Here is a 13,456-nt window from a genome sequence, read left to right as displayed (position 1 = left end):
TTTTAAGTTTGTACCTAAATCTAGGAATTGGGGTAAGTTTTGATCTGATCACAGTAGCTAATGTACTGAGATCATCTTAAGTCCTTTGGGAGGAGAGAGGATTGAAGCTGTGCTTTACAGACTCAGGTGTTAGAAGGCTGTTGATGATGGAATATGTTGTTTTGATTTTTCTGTGCCAGACAGAGGTTGGAAAAATTGGTTGGTACTAAGTGAAGTGCTTTGTAAATTGAGTTCACTTCCTTTGTCGTGAGAGACATGGTTGCATACAAAAGAAATCAAAGGGAAGTTCTACTCAGGTAATGAACTTGAATTCCTCGTAAAGCACAGAGTTCTGTGTTATGCCCGTGACTCAAGGAGACAAAGTACAGGGTTTTTATGGCTGAGCACAAGCAGAGTGAGCAGAGTCTGGGTCAGATGGCAGGGCTGTGACTGGCCACAGAGACCTCCCTCCCCTCCTCCAATCGGTGGTCTTTTTGTGGTTGAATCTCAGACCTTGGGAAAGTGCAGCCACGGACAGACAGAGGAGGGCAGTGTTGCCTATCAGCATATCAGGCAGACAGCCTGAAGGGTCCTGATGATGCAGTAAACAGACTTCTCACCCTGTAAGACCCTCTGCACAGACTTGTTCCATGACCATTGGCAATCAAAACACAACGATATTAAAGCCAGCAATTGCTGTCCCTTTAGATTTTTAGGATTTAACTTTTTCTCCCCTCTCTTAGATGAGTAGATATTTAAATTACAAAAAAAAAAAGTTATTTGCCTTAAAAAAAATAAAAGTGAATGGTAATTTAAAAGTGGGAGAGGAGAGGGGAGGCTAATGAGGGTGAAGAAAATAGGTAAGTTTAAACAGGAAAAAAAATTCTACCCAGATGTAACTAGAGTTAATATTTTGATGCATTTTAAAGACTTTTTTTCTGTGCTTATTTTTACTTTTATTTTATTTTATTTGTTTATTGATGTATAGTTGATTTACAAAGTTGAGTTAGTTTCTTGTGTACAGCAAAGTGATTCAGTTATACATATATATATTCTTTTTCATATTCTTTTCTATTATGGTTTATTACAGAATGTTGAATACAATTCCCTGTGTCATTCAGTAGGACCTTGTTGTTTATCTATGTTATATGTATTTATATTTATTTCTCCCCTCTTCCCCTTTGGTAACTGTAAGTTTGTTTTTTATGTCTGTGGGTCTGTTTCTGTTTTGTAAAGAAGTTCGTTTGTATCATTTTTTAGATTCCACATATAAGTGATATCATATGATATTTGTCCTCCTCTGACTTACTTCACTTAGTATGATAATCTCTAGGCCCATCTATGTTGCTGCAAATGGCATTACTTCATTCTTTTTTATGGCTGAGTAAGCTTATTTTTAAATGTATTTGACATCATACTTTATATACAATTATATAACATACGCTTTCACGTCACATTTTAACATAAGTATTTCCCATGTCATACAATTTTTTGGTAACTGTTGAAGGTTTGCATAGCATGCCATTGTATCGATGTACTTTCCTTTAAATGCCCAACAATAGGTAAATGGTTAAGTAGATTGGTTCTTGGTTTTTACTCTTATAAATAATGATACTGTGAATGCCATTGTGCCTAAATCTTTGCATTTTAGATCATTTCTTTCTTTTGTAATTCATTTGTTTATGTCATTTTCCTATTTATCTAATAGATGTCTCAAGTATTTTTTAATTGATGTATATAAAATTGCCTTATGTATAGCTCATATATGAAGGGCTATACATAAATCCTTTTTTTTTTTTTTTTGCGGTACGCGGGCCTCCCACTGCTGTGGCCTCTCCCGTTGCGGAGCACAGGCTCCGGACGCGCAGGCTCAGCGGCCATGGCTCACGGGCCCAGCTGCTCCGCGGCATGTGGGATCTTCCCGGACCGGGGCACGAACCCGTATCCCCTGCATCGGCAGGCGGACTCTCAACCACTGCGCCACCAGGGAAGCCCATAAATCCTTTTTTATATACATCAGTATTTTTGTTTGTTTATTATAGTATGGAGTTTTTACATTTTGGGGTTATTAAATCTATAGCATGTTTCCTTGGTAAATTTTGCACTACTTTTAAGCTTAGAACATCCTTCCTTATTTAGAGCACATATGAACAGTAAATGTAAAATCTCAAGATATGAGATTGACTGCAGTGGGTTTTAACATATATCAGGCTGTACATTGATTTTGGTTTTATTCCTTTCCAATAACTAATTTTTTTTCTGGGTGAGAAAGCTTGATTTTATTCATATATGATATGTCTTAACTCATCCTTAGCCCATTACACAATAGATGCTCAATTTATGTTGTGTGAACTGGAGTCCTTGGTTTACTTGTTCCTGAAGCTTACCTGTACCTTGGTTTTTGGTTTCCATGAGACAGTTTTCATTAGCTTTATCACAAAGTTCTCTTGCTGGCATACGCTAGCCTGCTTTCTCTCAGCCCTGATTGGACCTGCTGAGTGATGTAGCTCGTATTATCATGTTAGGAAGATGCACAGCTGTAACTTAAATACTACGGCTCATTTCAGAGGGAGTGCCTGTCTGTCCACATTGGCCAAGCTGGCGTCCAGATTGGGGATGCCTGTTGGGAGCTCTACTGCCTGGAACACGGAATCCAGCCAGATGGCGTTGTTCTCGACGGCAGGCAGTATCCGCAGGCACATGCCAAAACGGAGCCTATGGGTGCATCTTTCGATTCCTTCTTTTGTGAGACCAGAGCTGGGAAGCACGTGCCCAGAGCACTCTTCATGGACCTGGAGCCAACTGTTGTAGGTAATGTACATTTTACGTTCTAGTGTGTTTAACCGGGTCCACAACCCAAACAAGCAAGTATCAGTGGGTGGGATCATCAGATTACATGAATCTATCTGAACAGGATCATATGGCCCTTTCCAAATTTAGAGCATCTCTCAGTGGACACTTAGGGTGATCAGCATGACAAACAAACCCAAAGGGAGGACTAGCTTAGCCTTCTTTCTCTGTGTGATGAAAAGAACAAAAACCTTGTTAGTTTCTCCACACAATCGACTGTAACAGAACACTAAATCTTTTCCTGGGTTTGAAAGCCAGTTGCTAGAAGCTTCTGACAAAGAATCTGAAATTTGGCATTACCTGCTTTTAGAGAATAGAATAGTTGAACATGATTCCAAAGAAGGAAGGAGCTAAATAACTCTTCTAATTGTGGGGAAATGATGATTAATGATTATAAAATGATTACTTACGATTATTAACAGCAAATGTTGTAGTATCTCGTGCAAAAACACTTGAAATGGAGCTGGCGAAATGCTGGGGAGAGAAAGGGTCTTGCTGACTTCAGAGAAGACTACAGAGGAGGGTGGGTTTGGGTTTGGTACTCTGTATCAATTATTTTCCGCTGTGTAAGAAATCGCCTCCAAACTTAGCAGTTTAAAAGACCAACAACCATTACTTTCTCCATGAATCTGCAGTTTGGACAGGGCTCAGAGGACAGCTCCTCTGGTCCATATGGTGTCAGAAAGGTAGACTCAAGTGGGAGCCGGAAGATTCACTTTGAAAGTGGCTCACTTGCTTGGCTGGCGAGTTGGTGCTGGCTGTTGGCTGAGAGTTAAGCCAGGGCTGTGGGGTCTCTGTGGGCTGCTCGTGCATCCTTGTGGCATGGTAGCTGGGTTCCAAGAACAAGCATCCCACGAGAACAAGGCAGAAGTCCATGCCATTTTTATAACCTGGCCTCAGAAGTCACATTGTGTCACTTCAGCTGTCCTCCATGGGTTGAAGCGGTTACAAAGATCCATCCTGGGAAGGGATATAGACCTCACCTCTTGATACAGAAATAGTGAGGTTCTAGAAGCACAAGTGAGATAGGAAATATCATTACAGTCTTCTCTGGAAAATACAATCTGGATTGGAGTTCATTTCCTCATCAGAACGAAGTCTGAATCAAGTAACAAACTGATGGAGAAAGTACGTTGATGTCAACGTGAGGGAAAGGATAGAAAGGTTTTTTAAATTAATAGGTGGAAGTTAAGAAATGTCAAGGCCAAGATTTATATTGATTCAGTATTACTCTGCTAAATGTTGTGAAAGAATTAAAAATAAGGAGCTACTGATGGCTTCAAGAACAGGCAAGACTAGTGTGGAACCTGAGAGAGGCAGTCACGTCATATTCTGACTTGAGTTATAAGTGCCCTAAGAGAATATCTGAATTTTCATTTCAAACAAATGGGAGTTTGCAACTGTGAGCTTTAGCTGGAGTCTGGTGTGCCATGATCCTGGGCAGGGTAGAATACGTCCCCAGAGGACCTTGGTAAATGTGGCTGAAGGAGCAACGTGAGAGCCCACACCCCAGCATTGTGAATATTGTAGCAGATATTTTAACTTGTGCTAATCCAAAGACCTAGGCAAATAGGAGGACCCAGGATCAGAAGCTAAGCAAGCTGGAGGAGAGACAGTCGGCAGGCAAAGACCAGAAGAAATTCCCCAATCCTCTAGAACTCAGCCTGGAGGGAGGGCAATTTTGAGGATCTTGAGTTGGTCCAAACAAAACGCCATAAGCTCCAGGGTTTAGAGAGGAGGCACTGATTTTCCTTGTTTTATTCAACAAATAAAAATGCCTCATATGGCCAGACACTATCTTGACATTGGAGAGATATATAGTATCAGTCTTCCTGGAGCTTACATTCTAGTGGGGTGCAGACCTATAAAAGCCAAATAGTGTGTCTGGTGGCGATCGGAGCATGGGGAAAAACAAAGCAGGGCCATAGGGGAAGGGAATATTGCGTGTGAGCTGAGGGGGCTGTTTTTCAAAAGGAACGTCAAGGAAAGCTTTACTGAGGAGGTGGTGTGTAGGAATCTGAAGGAAGTAAGGCCTGAGCTTTACCTCTATGGAAAAGATCAGAAAAGACCTTATGGACCAAGTGATAGTTCCTCTGAGTCTGGAAGACTGGGCAGGAGGATTTTAATAGTTCACAGGTGAGAGAGATGGAAACCATGAGCAAAGACACATCCAGACACCCGTGAGTGTTGTTTCAGCTTGAAAATGAGGAGGACATTGATATAGGGGAGTCCTAGAAGGCTTAACCTGGAATGGAGGTAAGGAAGCCAAAGAACCATCAAATAATAATCATGTTTAAAAACCACCAAAGTCCCTGTGGATGCTGGTTAAGGATGCTGGGCCAGGTACATGGTCTCTGAGCAGGGTGGAAACATGGCAGAAATTTGTATACTTGTGAATGGTGGTGCTATATCACTGATCTCCCAGAAAGTGGATTTTACTGAAGGAATTTATGGAACTAACCACCCTCAAGAACTCAATTGGACATTGTCTTGAAGAAGCAGGCTTCCATAGATTCCCTACTTAAACTGAACTCAGCCTTATTGCTTCAGGTGAGAAGCAGGTAATCTACCTGGAATTATATGCCCACTTGTTTGTAAATATATCTTTAAAACATCCCAACTTTGGTGGTGGTTTTTTGGTGTGCATATGTTAGTTAAAAGTAATTTCAACTCAGTTTTATTAAATTTAAACATTTAGGGGTGTACCAAATTGTGGTCATATACATGGTCATACACAGGAGAGCAAGGTGTACTGAGGGGACCACCTCGCTCTTAGAAAATGAATGCTTTTCCTCTTAGGCAGGAGCTTCTGGGTATCTGATGCCAAGGCCATCGAGGTACATCTGCATAAATACATGACAGGAAGCCATTATCATTATTATTTATAATTGTTATATGGGCCATGCATCATGCTCTGTGGTCTTTAATCCTCATGATAACTCACTGGGGTAGGTCTTGCTATCATCCTTATTTGTGAGAGGATATAACTGGGGCTTAGAGACACTAGGTAACTGCTCTATAGCTAAGTGAGGAAGGCCAGCCATGCACCCAGGGAATTGATTCTTGAGCACATGCTCTGAACTGCTATGCAATGCGTATCCCACCCGCTATAACCAGGGCAACATTCCCAGAGCCTCCCTAGCCCTCAAACGCCGCTGCGTCGATCTTCAGGAATCACGCTGTTTGGATAATTCTAAGGTAGGTGAGTGTGACCCGGCCCTTGGACATGCTGTGTCTTGATGTTTTCTTGGTTTAAAAGGGAATGAAACCAGCAAGGGTTATGCTTGGTTGTATGGAATACTGACATCTTCACGCTATTTCCCTGCTTCAGGCATTTGTGTTAACTGCACCAAGTGGTGTGGGCATTTGAGTTTGCATGCTTCTCTTTTTTTTTTTTTTAATATCTTTATTGGAGTATAATTGCTTTACAACGGTGTGTTAGTTTCTGCTTTATAAAAAAGTGAATCAGCTATACATATATCCCCATATCTCCTCCCTCTTGCACCTCCCTCCCACCCTCCCTATCCCACCCCTCTAGGTGGTCACAAAGCACCAGCTGATCTCCCTGTGCTATGAGTCTGCTTCTCACTAGCTATCTATTTTACATTTGGTAGTGTATATATGTCCATGCCACTCTCCCACTTTGTCCCAGCTTACCCTTCCCCCTCCCCATGTCAAGTCCATTCTCTACATCTGCATCTTTATTCCTATCCTGCTCCTATGTTCTTCAGAACCATGGTTTTTTTTCTGTTTTTTGTTTTTTTTTAGATTCCATGTATATGTGTTAGCGTACGGTATTTGTTTTTCTCTTACTGACTTACTTCACTCCGTATGACAGACTCTAGGTCCATCCACCTCACTACAAATAACTCAGTTTTGTTCCTTTTTATGGCTGAGTAATATTCCATTGTATATATGTGCCACATCTTCTTTATCTATTCATCTGTCAATGCACACTTAGGTTGTTTCCATGTCCTGGCTATTGTAAATAGAGCTGCAATGAACATTGTGGTACATGACTCTTTTTGAATTATGGTTTCCTCAGGGTATATGACCAGTAGTGGGATTGCTGTGTCATATGGTAGTTCTATTTTAGTGTTTTAAGGAACCTCCATACCATTCTCCATAGTGGCTGTATCAATTTACATTCCCACCAACAGTGCAAGAGGCTTCCCTTTTCTCCACACCCTCTCCACCATTTATTGTTTGTAGATTTTTTGATGATGGCCATTCTGACTGGTGTGAGGTGATACTTCATTGTAGTTTTGATTTGCATTTCTCTAATGATTAGTGATGTTGAGCATCCTTTCATGTGTTTGTTGGCAATCTGTATATCTTCTTTGGAGAAATGTCTTTTTAGGTCTTCTGCCCATTTTTGGATTGGGTTGTTTGTTTTTTGATATTGAGCTGCATGAGCTGCTTGTAAATTTTGGAGGTTAATCCTTTGTCAGTTGCTTCATTTGCAAATATTTTCTCCCATTCTGAGGGTTGTCTTTTCATCTTGTTTATGTTTTCCTTTGCTGTGCAAAAGCTTTTAAGTTCCATTAGGTCTCATTTGTTTATTGTTGTTTTTGTTTCCATTTCTCTAGGAGATGGGTCAGAAAGGATCTTGCTGTGATTTATGTTGTAGAGTGTTCTTCCTGTTTTCCTCTAAGAGTTTTATAGGGTCTGGCCTTACATTTAGGTCTTTAATCCATTTTGAGTTTATTTTTGTGTATGGTGTTAGGGAGTGTTCTAATTTCATTCTTTTACATGTAGCAGTCCAGTTTTCCCAGCACCACTTACTGAAGAGGCTGTCTTTTCTCCATTGTATATTCTTGCCTCCTTTATCAAAAATAAGGTGACCATATGTGTGTGGGTTTACCTCCGGGCTTTCTATCCTGTTCCATTGATCTATATTTCTGTTTTTGTGCCAGTACCATACCATCTTGATTACTGTAGCTTTGTAGTATAGTCTGAAGTCCGGGAACCTGATTCCTCCAGCTCCGTTTTTCTTGTGAAAGCCTCTTTTTAAGCATATAACTAATCATATAGATTGGTATGCTTTTCCAGCACACAGCTGGCTCTTTATCTTAAAATGCAAAAGTACCACGCATGTGTGGTGGGTTGAATGTTGTCCCCCCAAAACTCTGCACCCTAGAATATGAACCCTAGAATATGAGTTTATTTGGAACTGGGGTCTTTGCAGATGTACATAGTTAAGATGAGGTCATACCAGCTTAGGGAGGCCCTATGTCCAATGATCTGGTTGGATATATGGATGATATATGGCCCATATAACAATTATAAATAATAATGATAAAATTGGCTTGATGACATGTATTTATGCAGATGTACCCCAATGGACTTGGCATCAGATACTTAGAAGCACTCATTTTCTAAGAGCAGGGTGGTCCCCTCAGTACACCTTATGAGAAGAGAGAACACACGGACAGGAAAAGGGGGCATTGTGATGGGGGCAGAGATGATGTGATGTAGCTGCCGGCCAAGAACTCCAAGAACTTGTATGCAGTCACCAGAAGCTGGGAGAGAGGCATGCGGCCATTTCTCCACCAGAGCCTCCAGAAGGAACCAACCCTGTCGACATCTGGACATTGAACTTACAGCCTCCTGAACTATGAGGCAATAAATCTCCCTTGTTTTAAGCCACCAAGTTTGTTGTACTTTGTTACAGTAGGCCTGAGAAACTAATAAAGGGTGTATGACGGAAAAACGTGCTTTCAATTTATATGGGGATAATTATACCTTTTCCTCAATTAAGAAGGGCCAGTTGGGCAGTTTAAATCCATTTCTTTATAGGACATTAGAAGAGAGAAAGCGAGTCAGGGTACAGGGCTGTGCAAGAGTTAGGGGTGGGATGGAGTGGACTGCACTGACCTCCTTTCCTCTTGGCAGATGAGATCCGTGCAGGCAGGTACCGCTCACTCTTCCACCCGGAGCAGCTCGTCAGCGGAAAGGAGGATGCTGCAAATAACTACGCCCGTGGTCGCTACTCTGTGGGGCCAGAGATCCTCGATCTGGTGCTGGAGAGGCTCCGAAAGCTGGCAAGTGGCTCCTCTCTCCTTCCACAGGCAGTGCCTGTGTGCCTGTGATCCTGCGGGACCCGCCCAAGCAGCACTTTCTACCTACGCCTCCATCACCACCCAACCTCTCCCCTGGGAGCCTCCTGCGCATGCTCAAAGCTGGCTGGTCCTGATGTGGGCACTGACTACCTTCCTTACTAGGCAGGGGAAAGAAGCCTTTGCACTTACTGTACAGCCCCCATCGACTATTTTGTTTTTCTTTTTATATTTATGAGGAAATATTTTATCTCCCCCCGTTTTATTGAGGTATAATTGACCTATAACATTGTGTAAAGTTAAGGTGTACATCATCGTGATGTGACACAGGAATATATTGCCAAATGATCACCACAATCAGGTTAGTTAATACATCCATCCCTCACATAATTACCTTTTTGTGTGTGGGGACGACAACATTTAAGATCTGTTCTCTTAGCAGCTTTCAAGTTTACAACACAGTGCTGTTAACTACAGTCACCATGCTGTACATTAGATCCCAATAACTTAATCATCTTATAACTGGAAGTTTATACGCTTTGAGCAGCATCTCCCACCCGACCCCAGTTCCTCACAACTACTATTCTACTCTCTGTTTCTATGAGTTTGGCTTTTTTCGATTCCACATATAAGTGAGATGATGCAGTACTTTTCTTTCTCTGTCTGACTTATTTCACTTTGCTTAACTGCCCACAAGGTCCATCCACGTTGTCACAAACAGCAGGGTTTCCTTCTTTTTAGTGACTAGCCCCCATCTACTCTTGCTTCTGCTGACTCGTGGCATATCTTTTTATCAGAGACTTCCAAAGAACTCTAAAACTTGTCATTTTCCAATAGTTACTAAGATCTGTAAAGTTAACAGGAGGCACATCCTACCTGGAGATCAGTTACTCTTTACTGACAGTTAATTCTTCCCTAAGGACCTGTGTCTGGAGAATCCTTTGTCTAGTAAAAATTTTGATGTTTGGCATAATCATTAGGGAATACAGTACCTTTTACACCAGCACAGTAGATTGGGTATGAAAATGAAAGGTACTTCATCTACTGGGGGGGGGGATTATATTACTTCAATATTTTGCTTGTCATTTTCTTTGTTATTGGTAAAGACCTTACTTTAGACCACATACAGATAAATTCATCAGGGGTAGCAAAAGACAGTTGAATATTTATGCTTTGCTTACAGTAAAACTCTAAGCACTTCTCCCACTCCAGAAGTAACTTCTCAAGTATGTTTCAAAGTAAATATGTTTGTGATAAGTTAGTGATGGTAAACCAGTTCTTTCTGAAAGTTTCTGTTTGTTTTGGGGTACTAGTTGTGTCCCACGGTTACCACTGCTTCTGGGTTTATTTGGCTGAATTCTTATGTCCCTTTTACTTTCCCTAGGCGGAACAGTGCAGTGGTCTTCAGGGATTTTTGATTTTCCGAAGCTTTGGAGGCGGCACTGGATCAGGATTTACGTCTCTCTTAATGGAGCAGCTCTCCACAGACTACAGCACGAAGGCTAAACTGGAGTTTTCTGTCTACCCAACCCCCCGGATCTCCACGGCTATAGTGGAGCCTTACAACACCATCCTCACCACCCATCCCACCATAGAGCATGCGGACTGCACCTTCCTGGTGGATAATGAGGCCATCTATGACATATGCCATCGCAAACTTGACATTGAACACCCCTCTTATGCCAGCATCAACAGGCTGCTGAGTCAGGCAGTATCTTCCATCACTACTTCCCTCCGGTTTGAGGGGGCCCTGAACGTGGACCTGACTGAATTCCAGACCAACCTCGTACCTTACCCTAGAATACACTTCCCCATGACCAGCTTCGCCCCCATCATCTCTGCGGACAACGCCCACCACGAGGAGCCCTCTGTGTCAGACATCACAGCTGCTTGCTTCGAGTCCTCCAACCAGCTGGTCAAGTGTGACTCTCGCCTGGGGAAGTACGTGGCCTGCTGCCTGCTCTACAGAGGGGATGTGGTCCCCAAGGACGTGAACACGGCAATTGCAGCCATGAAGACAAGGAACTCTGTCCAGTTTGTAGATTGGTGTCCAACTGGATTCAAGGTGGGCATCAATGGTCATCCCCCCCGGGCAGTGCCGGGAGGGGACCTGGCCGAGGTCCAGCGGGCTGTCTGTATGCTGAGCAACAGCACGGCGGTCGTGGAGGCCTGGGCCCGCCTGGGACACAAGTTCGACCTCATGTATGCCAAGAAGGCGTTTCTGCACTGGTACATTAGGGAAGGCATGGAGGAAGGCGAGTTTGTAGAAGCCAGGGAGGACTTGGCAGTCTTGGAGAAGGATTACGAGGAAGTGGGGCGAAGTTTCTGATGCAGAGCTGACTGGTGACAATGAATGCTAAGCTTAAGTGTCACGCTTTACACTTAAAGGCTAGAGTTCCCTTGATGAGCAGAAAAAGGAAATTAAGTCAAGCGAGACCCCGAGTTCCAATCAAATGGGTCCATATTAATAATGAGCCCACATTTCCTTGTCTGTTAGTGTCACTCAGCACTGCACCCTGTGAACCTTCTAAGATTTGGAGTCCTTTGAATTTCTGGGGCTCATCTTTTTTTTTTTCTTGTCAGAATGGAAACCTGGCTTTCTTCTTTGCTTTTTCAACCAAGTGACTATGAAACCCTAAAGTGAATGCTCTTCCTTTCCTGTTCCTGAGATGGAAAATAGCATGTAATGATTATTAATGTTATTTTCCCATATATATATTTTGTACATTGATTAAATAATGAATATCTTCAATATGAGTCTTTTCCTTCTTCCAAGGCCTTAAGGTCTCAGTTTGCTTTTTATACAGACAAACAAATAAACAAACAACAAGAATATTCTTGGGTTTTTCAGAAGTTTGAATCTGTGTGTCCTGCAGGTCAGAAGGTGAAAGTGATTTCTTTCCGCTCCTCTGTCCTTGAGGATGTGTTCTGGAAGCATGGCCAGCAGAACCCTGCATGGGAGCCATTTAAGATGTTGAGAAAAATGGCAGATTCTTGAGCTTCGTTATGGACTTGCTAAATGAGAAGCCCTGGGAATTGGAGGGAGGGTCATCTGAGGATTTAAGTTCAAAAACCACTTCATGGAATTAACTTTGGGTATTAAACTGACTCATGTTCAAACAGGTGATAATTTAAAATGGACAAAACAGCTATAAATGCATTAAAACGACTAGCTAGATTTTAAAGATCCATGATGTTTAGTTTACTAGTTGGAAGTAAGATAAGACACTGCAAAGGTGCTCGCTTGGGCTTAGGTGTTGCTCTCGAGCTGATTGTAGGTAGGTTTCAGGTGCCTCATTCATCTACAGCGCTGACCTTTCAGCCTGGGCCCTCCAGTTATGCTCTCTTGGTCTCCACGTGGTCTGTGCTTTTGGTCCGGCTGGACAACTGAAGGTAACAGGCTCTAAAGCCTTGGCTGGAGGCCTAACGTTGTGGTTCTTGTTGTGAGATTTATCAAAGTGCAATGCTACCACCTTCTTTTTGCGTGTGCCACCTGGACCCGAGAACTGCCGCTCCATCTTTAACACTTTCCTGGTAGATGCTTTTACAAACCAAAATCACTGCGCTGAGATGTGGCCTTTAAGAGCTTCATTCCAACAATGTACCATTTTGCTTATTTTCAACTCACACTGCTGTCACCACGGAGGCTAATGACTGCAGTTTGGTGGAAGTATTGTTTAGACACTCTTCACCATGTTCACACGCATTCCTTTCAAGCTACACCGCTCACCCCTTCCCAGCACGTTTTTTTTTCTTTTCTTCCTCTCTCCTCTGCCTCTGCTCCTTCTCACTACTTTCTCTCTTCTTTCCTTCTGTGACCGTGGGGTGTAATTCCGACTTCAAACCCAGATCAGACGTCACCTGTTGCCTGTGGCCTCTTGGGAATATAGGGAGAGTGGAGATACACTATGAGGTTTCTCACTATATTGAAAATACTGTAGTAAATTCTCATTGATGAAATATATTTTTTCATGTGAATATCCTACATAGTAGTCTGAACGTTTAGTAGGTTTTTACTAAGAAAAAATATTCTTTTATGTACATGTGTTATTCCTCTCTTTGGACACTGGAGGGCGCTAGTGAAATGCTTAAATAATTGCCGTTCTTTTTTTTTTTTTTTTTTTTTAGTGTTCTAGAGGGCACTTGCATATGTGTGTGTGGGGGGGCGTGTGCACATGTGTGAAAAGACATTTAGAAAACTCAAAAAAGAACATTTAGAAGTTTCCTTTTGTTTTTAAAAATTAATAAACTACTAAAATTAAGATTAAAATCCTAAATATTTCTTAAATTTTTAAGTTCAGCTTGTAAATCTTATTATTTCTAAGTTTAGCAAAGTTAAATAATCACTTTTAAAGGGAATATGTTTGAATTTTTGGTGCCCTTTGCAATCTTAGATAAATGCTCAAATATTTTAGGTTGTATTTATAAATTTATTTTATTTTAAGAATTTTAATTGTCTGACAAACTTTCCCAAGTACTCTAATTCTTTTAGAATTTGAAAAAGAATAGATACATGTATATGTTAACTGAATCACTTTGCTGTACACCTGAAACTATCACAACATTGT

General features: G+C 41.8%; 1 protein-coding gene across 1 annotated transcript; it reads left to right on the top strand.

The window, feature by feature from the left end:
* Window positions 1–2,525: 2,525 nt before the first annotated feature.
* On the top strand, window positions 2,526–11,547 carry TUBAL3 (tubulin alpha like 3; the record flags this gene model as incomplete). The annotated part of the gene is made up of 3 exons (XM_073799910.1): window positions 2,526–2,790; window positions 8,725–8,873; window positions 10,273–11,547. Coding segments are annotated over 3 exons (1,359 nt in total), but the record flags the coding sequence as incomplete, so codon positions are not given.
* Window positions 11,548–13,456: the final 1,909 nt, after the last annotated feature.

Source organism: Tursiops truncatus, chromosome 2 (genome assembly GCF_011762595.2).
Source record: "Tursiops truncatus isolate mTurTru1 chromosome 2, mTurTru1.mat.Y, whole genome shotgun sequence".
Taxonomy (NCBI): domain Eukaryota; kingdom Metazoa; phylum Chordata; class Mammalia; order Artiodactyla; family Delphinidae; genus Tursiops; species Tursiops truncatus.
This window is presented reverse-complemented; position numbering and strand designations above follow the sequence as displayed.